We start from the raw sequence: 19,653 nt of genomic DNA on the forward strand, positions 1-19,653 counted from the left end.
GATCAGGAACAAAACAAGGACTCCCACTTTCACCACTTTTATCCAACATAGTACTGGAAGTCCTAGCCAGAGCAGGCAGACAAGAAAAACAAACAAAAGGCAGCTAAACAGGAAAGGATGAAGTAAAACTGTCATAATTTGGGTATGATATACCATAGAGAACCTCAAAGATTCCACCAAAAAAGTATTAGAACTGATTCATGAACTTAGTGAAGTACCAGGATACAAAATTAACGTTCAGAAATTGGATGCATTTTTATACACGAATTACAAACTATCAGGAGAAATTTACGGGGGGAAAAAAATCCCATTGGACTTCCAGTCAAGATAAATGCTGTCCTTACCTTCTCTCACAACATCAAAATTACAACTAAACTCCGAAACAACAAAACAAACATCATTTAGAATCGCCTAAAATCTTGTTGACCCAAAGTGCTACAACTAAGGACATGCAGAAGAAGCCACCTTGAGACTGGTAGAAGGTGCAGACACGGGGAACAAGCTGGTCCCACACCTACATGACATCATTAAAAATCGGGAGTGATACCTTAGTTGCGGAGATCCCTCCTGGAGGATTCCCAGCTCCCGCCCAGCCCAGGGTTCCAGTGCCAAGGAGAGAAGTCAGCATAATTTCTGGTTGTGAAAACCAGCAGAGATTGTGACTGAGTGAGATGGAGGACAGCTGCACTCCCAGCTACTCCTCTTAAAAGGACTGCGCATGGACTTAATCACCAACAAAATCACTGGCTCTGAGCTTCAGTGCTGTGGCAGCAGCTGGAGAGACAGCAGGGACAGATGGTGGGGAACTCAGTTGTCTGGTCTCGGGACAGGGACCGGAGCGGCAGCTTTCTCTCAGATGAAGATGGTGAAGGTCATTTTTTTCTTTGTTGAAACCTTGCCTTTCCCAGCCTGCATATGCAGACTGCAGCCATCTCTGAGTTTCCAGCAAGCTGACTAATGCTGTTCCTTCACCATGTCTTGTGATTTTCAGACCCCACCCAATTTTTGAGCACACCCAAGCCACTTCCACTGGCTTTTTTGTACAACCCGCCTGCCTTGGCTCATGCTGTAGACTTTCCTAGGGTCTCTCAAAGATTCGTGGAACCCAGACAAGCAGCATCTGGCTTCAGCATGTCCCGCACCTCTGGCTGAGCAGCCCTAAGCGTGGCACTGGTCTGCCTAGGTTCATGGCCTGGCAACTTGAGTTACTTCCAAGCACAGCATGGGTGGTGGCCATCTGTGGATTGCTTTGTGGATCCTGCCGGGTGGCCCTGGGTGGAGCATGAACTGCAACTGAGCTAAACTCGACTTGCAGTAGATTCCCGTCCCAGGTGACCCTGGGGCTGGTGTGCCCAAAGGCCAGCCTCAAAACAAGTATCACCTGGCCTCCTCTAAGGACGACACACACAAGGGGTGGACTGCACAGGCCCCAGAGTCCTGATGAGGCCCATCCTGCTCTATAGGGTCAGCCCCTGCACAACAATTCTCCCACTGTAGTCAGGGCCAGTCCTCACAACCAATCAGCCTGAGGGTCAGTCCCTCACACTGATGTGCAAACAGCAACCAAAGCTCAACTACAAGAGGAGGGCACACACAACTCACACATAGGACACACCTGGAATGCATGGCTCATGTGACCCGAAAGACTGCACCACTGAGCCCCACAGCACAATGACTACATAAGGCATTCCACACAGACCAGGAGACATAGCAGCCCTACCTAATCAATAGACTCAAACACAGGAAAGCAGCCAAAATGGGGAGACAAAGAAACATGTCCCAAATAAAAGAACAGAAGAAAGCTCCAGAATAACATGGTAATAGCTTAGTGCCAAGCAGCTGCTAGCCAGGGGCGCAACTTCATAAATTATGTATAGTCACAGGATATAAAGTATAGCATAGGGAATATAGTCAATGTTATTGTCATAGCTATGTACGGTATCAGATGATGGTAGACTAGTTGGGAACATCACTTTTTGAGGAGTGTAAATGTCTACTCATTATGGTGTTTTATACACCAGAAAATAATAACAATTTAAAAAAAAAGAACCACAGTTATGGGTAAAAGCAGGTTAAAAAGCATAATTTTTAATGTTTATATATAAAGAGTAATGATAGCTGCTAATGATGAGTGATTTAAGTGCTTTTGCTTATCAGATTTTATATTTTACAAACTTTCCAAAATTAGCACACTTTTACTTGAAAAAAGAAATCTATAGTTTGAATATAATAATGACTTGGTGCTCATATTTTTAAAGGGGCAGTTTCTGTTTACAGATTAAAAATATGTCGGATTATTTCCAAATAACCTCATAGGAGTGTCCCTATGTGTGAAAAGGGAAGAAGGAAAAAAGGGAGGGAGAGAAGGAGGGGCAAGACTGGTCATAAAATGGTTAAATGATGAGGCCGAGTAAATAGTATTGAGGATTCAGTCTATCATGACACTTCTGAGAATGTTTGAAATTGTCTATAATAAAACATAACCTGGGTTTTCTTCCCAAGTGATGCCAATTAAACAGTAGTTTCAAAAAATTCCTGCCTACCTCTCAACACCATGAACAAAAATTAACTGAAAATGGATAACTGATCTAAATATAAAGGCTAAACAGTAACACTCTTAAAAGAAAACTTAAGAGGTATATCTTCACGACGATGGATTTTGAATATGGATTCGTAGATAAGACACCAAAAAAAAAAACTGAACTTCACTAAAATTAAAAACCTTTATGAATGTAAGGCAATTATGAAGAAAGAATGAAGTATCAAGAAAGTACGAAGACATTATCAAAACAACCCATTGCATTGGAGAAATTACTTACAAGTCACATGTCTGACAAGGATATAGTACCCACACTATCAAAAATGCTTGCATCTCATCAGCAAAGAGACAAACTAATTTAAAAATGGGCAAAAAACTTGCACACACATTTCTCCCAAGAAGATCCATAAAGGGCCGACAAGCACATGAAAACAGGCTCAACCCTATTGATCTCTAGGGGAATGTGAATCAAAACCACAATGAAGCATCACTTCACAACCACTAGGAGAGTTGTAATCCAAAAAAGAAAAATAATGTGGTGAGAAGGTGAAGAAATTGGAACCCGCATATGTTCGTAGGGGAATGTAAATGAGCCAGCTGCTGAGAAAACCAGTTTTGTGGTGCCTCAGAAAGTTACATATACAACTACCATCTGACTTTAACTCCATCCCTAGATATACACCCAAAGTACTGGGACCAGTATTCAAACATGGACACGCATATTCACAGAAGCACTGTCCACAACAGCCCAAAGGTAGAAATAGCCCAAATGTCCATCAATGGATGCACAGAGGAGTTTTAGTATATCCATACAATGGAGTATCATTCAGCCATAATCGGAATGAAGGACTGGTACATAATAAAGTGGGTGAGCCACAAGCAACAAATGGCACTGTATACCTCCAGAATAGGCAAATACACAGAAACAAAACACAGATGGGGGTTGACAGGATTTGTGGGGAAGGGGAAATGGAAAGCAACTGTTGAATGGGTACAAGTTTCCCCTGGGAGTTATAAAAAGGTTTGGATTTAGAGAGAGGTGGCGGCTGCACAACATTGAGAATATACTTAACCACACTGAATTGGTACTTTAAAGTGATTAATTGTATCTTATGTCCATTTCACCTGAATAACAAAAACATGCAAAACACCGAACTTACCTCTTATAACAATGTGAAAGGAAAACACATGGTTTTATCACTTTGTCATATTCTATCTTCCTTTACAATAAGAATTAAATTGCTTTTTGTAATTTATCACCACTGTATAAATGCCACTCCTAATAAATTTCCTACAAATCTGGGAATTTCCCCAGATGCATTGAAACATAAAACTTGTTTGACAAATTGTTATTGATTCAGGTATCATTAGTAAAGCGTTAATAGAAATTGCGGGGTGGCCGGTTAGCTCAGTTGGTTAGAGCGCAGTGCTCAAAACACCAATGTCGCCAGTTTGATTTCTACATTGACCAGGGAACTGCGCCCTCCACAACTAGATTGAAAACAACGACTTCACTTGGAGCTGATGGGTCCTGGAAAAACACAGTTCCCCAATATTCCCTAATAGTAAAAAAAAAAAAAAAAAAAAAATTTCTAAAAAAAAAATTGGAAAGGATTGCTAAGGCCTTTGCTAAGAACGAGGCATGAAACAATAATTGAATACATTCATTCCTCTTGAATTTACAGTGACATTAAAGAAAAACATCTTATAAGAATTACACCTGAAATGTACTTGTTACTTTCTCTTACACAGGGCGGTTGCACTCAGTGAAAAATAGGATTGCAAACACACCAGTCAAATCTCACTTTGTGCCACTCTCAGAATCTATGCTCTATCTTCCACATCATCCAAAGACAAACACCCCACAACTCAACAGATAGTCAAATAAAAACTTCTGGATGAAGCAAAACAGCTTACCTGATGTGAAATACAAAGCCTTTATTTAATACCCACTCCCTCACACAACACATTGCTGTCACTCCAACTACCTCACACACCATGAAAAATCACTTCATCTCTTCCTACTACATTCAGGTTAACATCCAATTCTTTAGCATAGCATTCAAGAATTTTCAAAATTTAAAGGTACCTTTCAACTTCATGACAAACTATTTGCAATTTTCAAACTATGTCATGCTTTTTCTCTTTTCTTTACCCTTGCATTTGCTGTTTATATTTTGTGGGGAAAAACGCTCAAAAATTCATTGCCTGTGTAACTCACCACAAGTGGTTCATCATTTCCTAAACACCAAACACTTGAAAGAAAACCATCACTACTTTAAAAACTCCTATTATTTCATTATCTGATTATTCATTTATTTCCCTCAACTATGCTCATTTCTTGAGTTCAAAGTTCTGAACAGAGGCCTATTTGCAGAGGCCAGCGTAACTCTGACACCAAAAACCGCTTGTGAACTGAGCAGTAAACCTAGAGATGGAATCCACTGCAATTATCAGGTAGACAACCCTTAAGTTTCCTATAATCAGAGTTTATTTATAATAAACTGTCACTTTATTTTGACTAGTCAAAAACAATGGATGATTCTGCTGTTGTCACTAACACCCTTACAACACAACTGTAAAACTGACATTTAGGGAGATAAGCATCTCTGAGGATAATTACTAAAAAGCATTGTCAAAAAGTTGACATTAGCTCCTGTTTGCTCTTCTGAGCTAATTTCATACAAGTGAAGGCATTTATGGGTATTGCCCAAGGTGAAAAGAACTTGAAATGCTAGTCTAATATATGCAACTATTTTTATGTAAAAGATTACGAGAAATTTTTACTCACCTGAACTATTTGTAATTGGTTCTGAAATAATACTAGAGCCAGAAAATTCCGCTGTTTTTGTAACAGGCAAACTAAATGTAAATCCAATCTGTAAAGAGAAAAGTGATTCTTTAAGTGTCAAATTAGTTTTAAATAAATCTCCAATATAGAGCTGTTCATTCCAAGTCAAAAAAATACATTTAATTTCATTTATTCTGTAAAATTTAGTTTTTCATATTTTAGTCTCTAAAATTGGGATGCCTCTTATAAAGAATTGCATGTCATAGTTTAACAGCAGCGTTTTTAATTTCTTAGGCATCTACTTCCAAAGTAGTAGACAGAATAAAATAATGTGTTGCTAATGCTCAATTCTGGATTTCGAAATGTCATTTTCTAATAAAAAATATGAGAGATTTTGGACAACAGACAGATTTCAGGCAGGCAGCATGGAAACTACAAAATGATCTGTAACATTTAGTGGTTGACAGAAAATAAGAACACAGTGAAATACAAAGGATAACATGTCAAACTGATAAACACGCCAAATAACGGTGCGGCAAACGGAACACTGAACTAATTATTTTTACTGGAAATATTTTATTCTTTAATTATAAATAAATAAAAAATACGTAGTTTATAAAAACCCTAAACTTTTCTAGGTTACAGGCAGTTCAAAAAACATGGTAACTAAATACATTATGATTGAGTAGATTAGGTCCTTATCTTAATTGGCTTGAGGACCAAGAAAAACAAAACAGCAATTAAAGCACAGTATGGCCACTAAGGAAATATGGAGTACAATTATATCATGTTAAATTTTATGGGTATCATAACGGTATTGTGGGTATGCAAAGGAATGTCTTTTTACTTAGGGGACACATGGAAAAGTACTAGGGGTATTAAGATGTTTGCACTTAACTATCAAATGGCACACGACAAAATACTTATGCTTACATGTGTTTGTTTATATACATGTATACTCGTATGCACACATATACACATATATAGAAAATAGTATATAGGTGTTCACTCATTCAACTTTTCCATACATTATATGTTCTTTTCAACTTCAAAGAATAATAATGGTATTTTGTACCACCAATGGTATCTTGGATTTCAAAAACTACAGTATATCTTTAAAATCAATAAACATGACATATTGCTTGGTTACTACTTACAGATGATGGAGGTAGTACATCCGTCTCAGTAGATTTTACAATTGGAGATGAAAATCTGAATATAGGATGGCCAGTGTTGTTTGAAGAGGTCATTTGTACCTGTGTTTCCAAATTATTAAAGAAATACAAAAAGAGCTTTTCAGAAAAAGAAATTTACTCCCAATTTGGATGCCTTTTATTTCTTTCTCTTGCCTGATTGCTTTGGCTAGGACTTCCAATGCTATGCTGAATAGCAGTGGTGATAGGGTCAGCCCTGTCTCATTCCTGAACGTAGAGCAAATGGCTTCAGTTTTTCACCGTTAATGAACAGAGGGTTTGTCATATATGGCCTTTATTATGTTCAAGTATTTTCCTTCTATACCCAGTTTATTAAGTGTTTTAATCATAAATGGATATTGTATCTTGTCAAAGGCTTTTTCTGTATCTGTTGATATAATTATAAGATTCTTGTCTTTTCTTTTGTTTATGTGGTATAGCTCATTGATCAATTGGCGTATGTTGAACCATCCTTGTGCCCCTGGGATGGACCGTACTTGACAGTGATGTATGATCTTTTTAATGCATTGTTGTATTCGATTTGCTAGAATTTTGTTTATGATTTTTGCATCTGTATTCATCAGAGATATTGGTCTGTAATTTTATTTTTTTGTATTTTCCTTATCAGGTTTTGGTATCGAGGTAATGTTGGCCTCATAAAATGAATTAGAAAATATGCCTCTTCAATTTTTTTAAACAGTGAGGAGGACAGGTGTTAGATCCTCTCTGAATGTTTGGTAGAATTTGCCAGTGAAGCCATCTGGTCCTGGACTTTTGCTTTTGGGAAGGTTTTGGGTGACCGATTCAATTTAAATTTACATATTGTTGATTGGTCTATTTATATCCCAAGGGGGTGGGGGAATAGTAGAGAGTAAAGTGGGTCAGTATACAATGATAGAAGGAAAACTGACTCAGGGTGGTGAACACACAATGTGATATATAGATGATGTGTTACAGAACTGTACACTTGAAACCTATGTAATTTTACTAACCATTGTCACTCCAATAAACTTTATTTAAAAATAAATTGAAATAAAGAGAGAAAAATCTTTAATATGTACTTTAAAAAAACAAGATTTACAGTAGACCTTAAGTAGATTAATTTTTCCAAAAATGCTAAAAGCAAATATTTTCCCTTTTAGATTTAAATACCACTTTTTAATTTCTGAAAATAAGTTCCTGCTATAAAATCTTGGAAGAGGCTTCCTCTTGCAAGAGGAGTATACATTATTTTGGAAATGGATACTTATCTAAAGGAGAACAATAACATCTGTAACCATATGTTTACAAAAAAAATAAAAGCCAAGAAAAAAAGCACAAAAATTTCAGGAGCAAATTAAATCTATTAATTCTACTTGAGAAATAAAAACATAAATCTATTCTTAGGAGAAAAAAAAAGTATCTTCATTGAAAACATTGTTTGGGAAAAAATGTACAACCACTTTAATGCACTGCATAAGAATTGACAAACATTCCCATTATAACGTATCCCATAATAATGTACATTAAAAAGAAGGAAAACATCATTTCCATTTTTCTCTTCTTACCCTAAGTTATTAGTTTCCATTAGTTAAAATTTATCACTGCTTTAAACTGAATATTAGATTTTTAAAAATAAACAGTAAGAACAAAAATCACCTCTACTGTATAATGCTTTGGTACCTTATTTGTTAACGACTGTGCAGGACTAATAGGTGATGAAGAAGTCATCACAGATGAACTGAAATTGAAGGAAGGCAGTGAAGAACTGGAGATGGGTAGACTGATTCTCGGTAATACTGGCACTTGCATTTCCTAGAACACAGTATGTTTTATAACGATATAGTTCATCTTTTCTGTCATTCTTTGATCTCTATAAACATTATCAGGAAGAATTTATATACTTAGAGGTAAATTTAGAACATGAGAGGGCAGCACCATGCAGTGTTAATTATAACGTGAGCTCTTGAATCAAAAAAACTAAACAAAATTTGAATCCCATCTGTGCCACCAGCCAGCCATATGACAGTGACTCTTCACCAATTTCCTAATTGGTGAAAATGTAGGGAAAAATATTACCAGTTACGGAATTTACATGAAACACAAAATCATATGTGGTCTCGGCATAAAGCAAGCATTTAATACATGTCATTTCTCATGTGTTTGGAGAACTGCCTTGCTTTTCAACCCAATATAGTAAAGGCCATCCCCAAGTATCAAACTGACCCAGATTAAGAACAAACAAAAAGAGTTCCACTTCTGCTAATAGTGGGGCAGCTCATATCTGACCAATGTTCTGATATAACAACTATAAATTCTGGTCAAAACATTGAAAACAACCACCTGAAAACATTAAATAAACAATAACAAGCAAAAACTGGAAGGGAAACAACACCTGGAAGAAGAGACAAGCACTGAGAGAGTTTCTTGTTCTGTTTATGCGTTGGAGCCACTGAACACTTAAAATTCAGAGAGAAAACTGCAAATGTGCTGGTTGAGGAATTCGAGGACAGAGTAAGTGACCACAGCAGCTAGAAAATAACGGGAGATGCACGACTGAAGAACCACCGATCTGCATGGCAGCTGCCCAAATACCTGGCAGACCAGTAACTACATGAGTGGAAGATGGACGTACCATCAAACAGTCAACTCAGACTAAAGAGTCTCGGCTGCTGCCCACCACGGAGGAGACAGCGTTTGAGTTCAGGTAAGTTCACTGCCACCAAAACAATCTGAATAACATCAAATGGACGCAGTTTATTGTACATAAACCACATCTCAGTAAAGTCAACCTCCTCCCAAGAAAGGAAAAATAAAGACACTTTCCAATAAAAGAAATCGAAGAGAATCTGTTGCCATAAAATCTGCTGTATGAGGTCTTTGGGATGAAAGGAAATGATACCAAACAGAAACTCAGATTTCTGGAAAAAGTCAACATGAGAGAAAACTTTAAAACATTTTTTTCTTCTAATTTTTTTTTTAAATGTAACTGTATAAAGCAAAAAAGTATATGCTGTGGGTTTATAGCCTATCTAAATGTAATACAAATCATAAGTACAGCATTAACTGCAAAGGAAGAAGGGTGGTAAATCAAACTAGAAAGTTGCAAGATTCTTAAATTTGTTCTAAATTTAACAAGTGGCACATTATTAACATAAAAAAGTAAGAAAGTTAAGGACATATATCCTAATCTCAAGGCCTTTATCCAACTATATCAATAATTACATTAATTATAAACATTCCAAATAAGAGGCAGAAATATATAAAAAGGGAAGACTCAACTATATGCTGTATAAAAGAGACTTACTTTAAATATAAAAACACAGGTCGAAAGTAAATGGATGGAAAAGATAGAACCTGCAATTAGTAAGCCTAAGAAGATGGAATGGCTGGCTATATAAATACCACATAAAGCAGATTTCAAGAAAAATTATTATTCCAAAAGATTTTTAAAAAATACATTTAGTATTACTAACGGACACATCACTAAGGAGCCATAGTAGATGTAAGGTGCAGGAAATCAAGAGGGCCTCGAAATACGTGAATTGAAAGTTGATATAATTAAGGGGAAAAGAAATTTATACCAAATGAAAATTGACAATTTTAATTCATATCTCAACAATTTTAAGACTAACGAGACACCAATCCTCCAAAAAACAGATTCAGCAAAAACATTTCTTGTGCTGATCTTTCTGATCAAAAATATACTATTAGTCATATTAACTAACTTCTATAGAACACTATACCCAACAACTACAGAACCTTCTTTAAAATTCATAAAGCAAACCAAACTGAGCTATAAAAACCAAGACTGAGCTATAAAACAAGTTTGGATGCATTTTAAAACATTAAAGTCATGATTAAACAGTGCTAAATAATCCACGTGTCACATGAGAAATCAAAAAGGAAACTAAAAACAACATAAGCACTACTGCAATCTTCTACAAGATAACAGGAGAATTTCTTTGCAACTTGGTATGAGGCAAAGCGTCTTAGGATACAAAGAACAGTATAAGTAATGGGAAAATATATCCAAAATTCAGACTGCATAAAATTTAGAACATCTGCTGATCAAAAAGTTAATGGTAAGAAAATGAAAGGCAGGCCAGACAAGGAAAAAATATCTGTAAGGCCTGTATCAGACAAAGTATTTGTGTCCAGAATTTATAAACAGCTCCTATAGTTCTATAATAAAAAGATAACCCAAATTTTTAAAGGCCAAGCGTTCTGAACACAGACCTCACAAAGGAAGACATGCACGTCGCCAAGAAGCACATAAACAAGAACACATTACTAGTCATGAGGGAAATGCACAGTAAAATCACAATGACACACCAGCATACACAAAGCAGAATGGCTACAATTTAAAAGAGGACAACCAACTACCGGTAAGGATGTAGAGTGACAGAAAGGTTCCCACACTGTTGGGGGTACTTGAAACTATTACTCGCACCTTCACTTGTACGTATTTACCCAAGAGAAATAAACATATGTCCACAAACAGATACAAGAATGTTCACAGAAGCTTTTCATAAGAACCAGTCATAAAACACTATACACTGAGTTACTGTACTGACATGAACATTTAGAACAAGCAAAACCAATAGATGGTGAAAAAATTAGAATACTGACTGCCCTGAGGCAGGAGGCAATGAGTATTGACTGAGAAGGAGCATGAGTGAATTTTCTGCAGGACTGAAATGTTCCACACTCAGTAGGCTTTGAGTCACAAAGGTGTAAACACCTGTCCAATTCATTCAATGGTACACCTAAGAGTTGTACATTTCACTACATGTAAATTCTTGTTTAACTAAAAAACAATGCATAAATAACTGTAGTGTGTGCAATGTATGCCTAAGTATTTGGGGATGAAGTATATTCATGTCTTAAATTAAGTGTGCAATGCATCCAGAACATTAATAAGATGGATATTTATTTGATAAAGCAAATAAAATATTGCAGTCTTAGTGCTGGGAATATGTGTGTCCATTGCACAATTCTTTCAACATTTCTTCTGTGTGAAATTTATAATCAAATTTGGGGGGGAGCAGAAAAACAAGACACATTTTCTGTGGGGATATTTCTTCTCATCTCCAACCTGTAGCTTTATTTTGTTCCCTTTAGACCCTTATAACACCTGGACACATCAACTAAATAACCTCGAGCATACTGCTTCTTTATATATTGACCTTGAACCGACTCTAAATTTGATCCCTAGTCACCAAAATTTTGGATTGGTTGATCAGAAGTGGGTCCCACAAATCTAAGAAAAAGAAAGTCAAGAATTGTAACTGGATGCTTACAGATACCTCAACGGAACACAATCACCATCAAATATGGGACTTACTGGGCCGGCCCGGTGGCTCAGGTGGTTAGAGCCCCATGCTCCTAATTCCGAAGGCTGCCGGTTCGATTCCCACATGGGCCAGTGGGCTCTCAACCACAAGGTTGCCGGTTCAACTCCTGCAAAAGATGGTGGGCTGCGCCCCGTGCAACTAGCAATGGCAACTGGACCTGAAGCTGAGCTGCGCCCTCCACAACTAAGACTGAAAGGACAACAACTTGAAGCTGAACGGCACCCTCCACAACTAAGATTGAAAGGACAACGACCTGACTTGGAAAAAAGGCCTGGAAGTGCACACTGTTCCCCAATAAAGTCCTGTTCCCCTTCCCAATAAAATCTTAAAAAAAAAAAAAAATATATATATATATATATATATATATATATATGGGACTTACTATATGTTAACTTTATACCTTTACTTGGGTTATTTCACATGAGATAAACACTATTGCCGTGGATGAGGAAAGTGAAGCATGGAGATATAAGGCACAATATCCGATAGCTATTAAATAGCAGGCATCCTACAGACACAAGGTAAATACATTATTCTTATCTCCACTTTAAAAGAGTAAGAAATTGGGCCCGCCTGGTGGCTCAGGCGTTTGGAGCTCTGTACTCCTAACTCCGATGGCTGCCGGTTCGATTCCCACATGGGCCAGTGGGCTCCCAACCACAAGCCAGTTCAATTCCTCAAGTCTCGCAAAGGATGGTGGGCTCCACCCCCTGCAACTAAGATTGAACACGGCACCTCAAGTCCCGCAAAGGATGGTGGGCTCCATCCCCTGCAACTAAGATTGAACACGGCACCTTGAGCTGAGCTGCCGCTGAGCTCCTGGATGGCTCAGTTGTTTGGAGCGTGTCCTCTCAACCACAAGGTTGCCGGTTCGACTCCCGCAACAGATGGTGGGCTGCACCCCCTGCAACTAGCAATGGCAACTGGACCTGGAGCTGAGCTGCACCCTCCACAACTAAGTTTGAAAGAACAACTTGACTTGGAAAAAACTCCTGGATGTATACACTGTTCCCCAATAAAGTCCTGTTCCCCTTCTCCTTCCCCAATAAAATCTACGGGGAAAAAAAGAGTAAGAAGTTGAAATACAAACAGGTAAACTGTACCTGATATGGTAATATAAAGCAATTAAATTCCCCAAATTCAGTCTTATTATATACTACTTATCTTCTCTGAATCAATGAACTTTTTCATTATGAAAACCAGACTGGTATCACAGCAAAGGCAAAATGCCAACATTTAGTGATTACCACTCAATCCTTATAAATTCTGGAATCTAAAATAAGGTGATAACTTAAATACACCTTTACTACCTCCTATTTCAAAATGGGTTATCTTCAATATAGAATTTTATTCATCTGATTGTGGTGAGTCAAAAGTCAATACCTATTAAGTATAAATAAAATCTGAAAGCAGCATAATTTGCTTACATTCCATTAAAAATATTGTCTATCTGACCTTTCCCTAAAGGCCATTAAAATACCCATAAAAATTAGACTTCGATCTATCAAACATTACCACTAACTATAAATGAATTAAAAAACCAGTGACAAAAACATATTTGACATCTGAAACAAATACGCACAAAAAATAGCACTGGGTACAAACTAAGTACTGAAGTACTATCCAAACCTATTCTATCCAGACAAAACAACACAGGGTAGGCAGAAACATTAGGGTAGCCACCCATTTAGTACCTCTTTCCTCAGAAATGTAGAAAGTGTAACGCCAGGGTGGAACACAGCTAAGTATAGAAGTAGCTGAGGCATCCTGGGAAGCTCAATTGGCAGTTGGCAGTTGGCCATAATGGACAGAGGGGAGCCCAGATAAAGGAGTAAGTGAATAAGGGTCTGGGGAGTTAATTTTCATAAAACTCCTAACTCTGTACAAGTTAATAAGAGCGTGTATAAACAAACAAAGAAATGTACACTTAACCAAAATCACACCCAAAATGTCTCAATACAGCAAAATCACATGAAACACAAATCTGCGAAAGGGCTAAAATTGAGCTAGAGGTGTCAACCTGAGTGTGATTCAGTGAAAGACCTTGGAAATTACATCTTTAAAAACTGAAACTATAGGGAAGTAAACAAAATTCACAAATGTATCATCAGGCAAATACCAAACCAAGCTTATGTTTTTCACAGAGAGACAAACTTTAAAAATGTACGGCCACTAATTTACTGAGAAATATCTAAACTTGTCTAAAAAACAAGCTCATGCTACATAACTCGATAGTAATTTCCATATGTAAAAAAGGCAAGACAAATAACTCGTTTCTTAAATGTAATCATGTCTACACAGAGCTTTAACGACAAAAGAAAAGTGATTTGATAACTACAAGATTTTACACAACTTATAACCAATACCATTCAAGACATCTCTGTCAAGATGATAGAATACATTGATACATTCATTCCCTCCCTTTGCAACACTCCAGCCCAGCGACAAGTAGAAACTAAGGGAAAAAAAAGACCCTTAAGACCAATAACTGAGCCGAGGTCTCCAACATAAATTTCACAAGAGATCTTTATGGTAGAAAGTCCAAACTGCCAAACCAGTCATGATTCCGGTGAATCAGAGTTCCAATAACAAAGGTGCTAAATATGAAAACAGGAGATAAAGAAAAAAATAAAAAAACAAAAACCTCCCACTAGAAGCCAACAAAGCAAAACACCAACAGACATGAAGAAAATTAGTGCTAATACATACAATTTCAATCAAAACATGATTTTACCTTCAACAGAAACTGTTACAAGGTCTCCTATTTAAGGGTGAATAATGTACTTCTAAAAAACTCACTGGTCAACGAGGCAGTCACAAATGAAATATTAATTAGAAAGAAATAACAAATGAAAGCACTATGAATCAAAACTGAAATGATCAGCTAGGCAGAGATTCATTTACAAAAAGACTGAAATGAGACCTGAGTTCACCTCAAAGTAGGGAGGAAACAAACACAGCTACCTATGAAAGAATGGTTAAATTAAACAATCTTCAGTTAGTCTGTATCTTTTTCAAAGTTTTATGTTCAGAATGTAAAAATGACTCTTACCACATGAGGAAAAAACACATAAAAAGAAAACCTACATGGCTAAGAAACTCACAAAAAGATGTCCCGCTCTCTAGTAAACAACAAAATGCAAAATAAAATTCCAATGGCATGCCACTTCACTGACATCACATTGGCCAAAAATTTAAAAATAAACAAAATCAGTACTGGTAAGGATAAAGAAACAGCAGACCTACACAGGGTCATGTGGAAGTGGTAAGCTGTAAAACTACCTTGAAGAGCAATGAGGCAACACATCACACATCTAAAGGTATGTATGATCTCCTATAATCCAATCCCATTCCTAGATAAAGAGCCTACAGAACAGATGGCATTTTTGCCCAGGGAGACGTTCCCCTCACCACGTATTAGGAATGGACCCAAATGTACCCTGCAGAATGAATTGAGGAAATCTTCTTACTGGATAAATATATAACACTAAAATTCAATAACTTCGAGTTACCTTTCACGACACTGATAAATTTCATAAGTAATATGAAGAAAAAGGCAAGTGAGATGAATGCATACAGTATTAATCTCAAGTATACACATTTCAGAAATAAGCAAAACCTAATTATGTAATAATATTCTGAGGGTCAAATAGTTTCAGTTGCAATTCTATTTTGGAAGAATTACGGCGTTTTGAATGCTACTCATGAAATTATAATTGCTAGGTTAGGTTTTCTGTGTTGTCACGCTGAATGTGATTTAAAATTTAAAATCCTGGTAGTTTAAAACACACACACACACACCATTTGAAGGGACTGTTTCAGTGGCAGGTTAGTCTTGTGCTGGGTCATCCCAAAGCCCACCCCTCCCCAACTCCCCTCCCCACCACAGCGCACCAAGGCCTTTAATATAAACATCAAGAGTATTAACTATATAACCTACCTCGTCCTCTGGGGGTTTAGTTGCCACAAACCGCGATCTCTCCCGTCTCATCTTGCCACCTCCACTACCTACTCCAGAAGATAAACCATTGGCTGCAGACATAGTGACATTTGGATAAGAAACACCACTAGGCAAAAAAAAAAAAAGAAGAAAGGAAAGAAAGAAAATTAAAACATGATATATTACTCTGATACATAATTTGTTAACTAACTGATAACCGAAAAATTAGAGAACTGCTAACAATTAAGAAAACAAATATACAGCTGAATGTGGTTTAAAAAGTTGACAAGTGGGGGCCAGCCTGGTGGCTCAGGCGGTTGGAGTTCCATGCCCCTAACTCCGAAGGCTCATGTTCGATTCCCACATGGGCCAGTGGGCTCTCAACCACAAGGTTGCTGGTTCAACTCCTCGAGTCCCGCAAGGGATGGTGGGCTCCGCCCCCTGCAACTAAGATTGAACACGGCACCTTGAGCTGAGCTGCCGCTGAGCTCCCGGATGGCTCAGCTGGTTGGAGTACGTCCTCTCAACCACAAGGTTGCCGGTTCAACTCCCGCAAGGAGTTGCCCCCTGCAACTAGAAACGGTGACTGGAGCTGAGCTGCTCCCTCCACCACTAAGACTGAAAGGACAACAACTTGAAGCTGAACGGCACCCTCCACAACTAAGATTGAAAGGACAACAACTTGACTTGAAATAAAGGCCTGGAAGTATGCATTGTTTCCAAATAAAGTCCTGTTCCTCTTCCCCAGTAAAATCTTTAAAAAAAAAAAAAAAAAAAAAACATTGACAAGTTTTCTCTCTACCTATAACCTCATTGTGTGCCTCCTGGTGTTTCTTGTACCCTCCAGGGCCTATATTCAGAGTGTCAGAGGGCTAGTGGTGGATTGGGTCTCACGTAATTTATACAGGATTGGTTCAGAATTTGATGAAACGTAAATTAATGTGGCAGATAGATGGCTCTTTGAAAAGCTCAATTATCCATGGAATCGATAAGCCACAGAGTCTCACAACTCACCTAGTCAGAGGGAAACTCTAGTAGACAAATGGAAACACAAATAACATGGCAAACATGGGTGGCAGTTATGACAGGAGTGTCTTTCAGAATCAAACATAACCAGAGATGATGTATGGATAGACTATGTGGAAAACAAGCTTTATTGGAGCAATTCAGGAAATGGAACCTTAGATACATAAAACCTAGATGGCAGTAATTTTAAGATAATGAAAGAATTAAGCAAGGCTACAGCCCTAACCATAATGGGCATACTTCAAAGATATTCCACATTCAGTTCTAGACCACAGCAATAAACCAAATGTTGCAATACAGTGAATCACACTGATTTTTTGGTTTCTCAGTCTGTATAAAAGTTATAGTTACACTATACTGTAGCCTATTAAATGTGTAACAGCATGGTCTGAAACAGTATACATACCCTAATTTGAAAATGCTTTGTTGAGAAAAAAGGATAACCGCGAAAAAAAGGCTAACAGATTATTTTTTGTGTATAGTGTTTTTATTTTTCAACCTTCATAATCTTCAAAAACACTTATATGAATCAAATATAGGCCTTACAAATTAAATATAAAGTTCAGTTATAAAGACAACATTACCTTTCTTGTTCTCTCTTTTGTCCTGGTGTCATATTTCTTTCATTTCCGGTCTAGAAAAAAATGAACATATCATATTTATACGCTTGCTTATTTGTTTTAATTTTAATAACACCCTTCTATCTGTGAGTTTTAATATTTGGAATCAGGAATTTCATGGTTTAAAGTCAACAAATCCTGAAGTTTGTAACTTATATGCTACCTTCTGAATAGTCAGTGAGAAGAATTTACACAAACATAAAATATCCATGAGCAAAACTGTGCTTTGAACAAAATGGTAGTATACAAACACAGTACCTACTTACCTACCACAAAAATACATTTATCTCTTGCTAGGGCCCATTAAACAAGAAAGCAAATTTAGAAGGATATTCCTTTTGGAAAGATTCTCTGAAACTTGAAAGTTCCTCCACTAGAAGGAAATAAGATTTCTTGGAGAAATGGCAGTAAAGGGTAGGGCCAGAAATTCACAAGAGCCTGGATTACTTAAAATATCAAAAAGCAAATACATGTTCAAAATTAATGGGGAAATATCCAAAGGACATGAGAGTCAGTTTGAAGGCCAAATATAGAACAATGTGAGAGCATCAAAGTAATGAATGAAGGAATAAAACCTCTTGAATGTAAGAATTCAAATTGACTTTAAAAATAAATGCATAAATACAGAAAAGGAAATTATTCCTACAGAAGTGAACTAATAAATGTAGAAGGAACAGTAGAATTAGAAAATGACACTGTGGTAATTGACATAATAGACTCAGGCAAAAATCATCAACAATGCTAACACGAGTGGGTGAAAAGGACATTTATGTGCTCAAAGTTATCTCCCCACAAAAAAGTTACTAATAATAAAAGGTAAAATACAGTCACTTTACAGTGGACAAATCCCACTGACACCAGCTTCGGTAACAATCACACAGCCAGGAATGGGATGAACTGACAGCAGGTGCCTCCTACAGGATACACTGAGAAGAGCTCAGCATCCATTCTGGGGTATTAGTACCAAAAGTAATCTAATACCAACTGGAATCTAATCCGGAGAAACATCAGACATCCCCAAATCGCAGGACATGCTACACCTTAACTTGTACTCTTCAGTAGTATGTATGTTGTGAAATATCAAAATAAAAACTCTAAGGGACTATTGTAGACTAAAACATCACCTGGATTCTTTGTCTTTTGGCTAACTGGCAACATCTAAATAAAACCTGAAGATTTACTTACAGGTTTACAATGTAAAGTTTATTTACAATAAATATATACAAAGTTTATTTACAATGTAAAGTTTCTGATTTGATAATTGTTCTGCAGTTATATAAAAAAATTACCTTGTTTGTAAAAAACACACAGAAAAACATAAAGCAAATACAGAAAAAGGTAGAGTTTTCAAAATTTTTCTTAAAAGTCGAAATCCAAAATTATTTTCAAAATACGCTTTAAATTTTGATAAAGCAAATATGACAAAATAGTAATCACAACAATTGAATCCAGATAAAAGAATAAATAGGTAAACATCGTATTATTCTTTCAACTTTACTTTGAAAAATTTCAAGAATTGGGGTTCTTCTGAAGATCAAATCAGATTCACTATATGGAAGTAAAGGCAAAAATAGTAAGATGCTATGTAAAACCAAAAAATATACTTTAGATAATGACACAAGAAAACCGACAAACCCAGAATAGGAGACATTTTATAAGATAACTGGTCTCTTTAAAAACAAATGTGTCTAGCAATTCCACTCCTAGGTGGAAATGAAAAGAGAAATGAAAGAATATGACCACAATAAACAAAAAACAAAAACACAACTTGTACACAAAGTTCATACATTACACTGAAAAAGTGAATAACTTAACTGTTCCTCAAATCATGACTGGATAAACAAAATTTGGTATATGCAAAAAATGACATATTATTCAAGCATAAAAAGGAAAGAAGTTCTCATACTTGCTATGACATGGATGAACCTTGAAACCATTATGCTAAGTGAAATGAGCCTGTCACAATTAACCCCAAATTTTACGAATCCATTTATATGGAATGTCCAGAATAATCTACAGAGACAGGTCAGTGGTTGCCTAGGGCTGGAGAGATACGAGTGAGGGATCAAGACAAACGGGTACAGGCTTCCGGGGGTCGGGAAAATGGAGATGGAAATGTTCTAAAACTGACTGTGGTGATGGCTGAACAACTCTGTGAATACACTAAAACCACAGAACCATATATTTCAAGTAAGTAAAAGTTTGGGA

At 36.8% G+C, this 19,653-nt stretch overlaps 1 protein-coding gene across 2 annotated transcripts in view; it reads right to left on the minus strand.

Moving 5' to 3' along the window:
* Positions 1-19,653, minus strand: part of NUP153 (nucleoporin 153) — a 75,411-nt gene that overhangs the window by 26,378 nt on the left and 29,380 nt on the right. For both annotated transcript variants that reach the window (XM_081057436.1, XM_081057437.1), the window contains 5 exons: positions 17,410-17,459; positions 15,800-15,926; positions 8,186-8,317; positions 6,488-6,586; positions 5,331-5,418 (listed from right to left, as the gene is read on the minus strand). In XM_081057436.1, the coding sequence (XP_080913562.1) occupies positions 5,331-5,418; positions 6,488-6,586; positions 8,186-8,317; positions 15,800-15,926; positions 17,410-17,459 (496 nt within the window). The remainder of the gene's footprint in view (positions 1-5,330; positions 5,419-6,487; positions 6,587-8,185; positions 8,318-15,799; positions 15,927-17,409; positions 17,460-19,653) is intronic.

The sequence above is a fragment of the Rhinolophus hipposideros genome (genome assembly GCF_964194185.1).
Source record: "Rhinolophus hipposideros genome assembly, chromosome: 8".
NCBI classification, from domain to species: Eukaryota; Metazoa; Chordata; class Mammalia; order Chiroptera; family Rhinolophidae; genus Rhinolophus; species Rhinolophus hipposideros.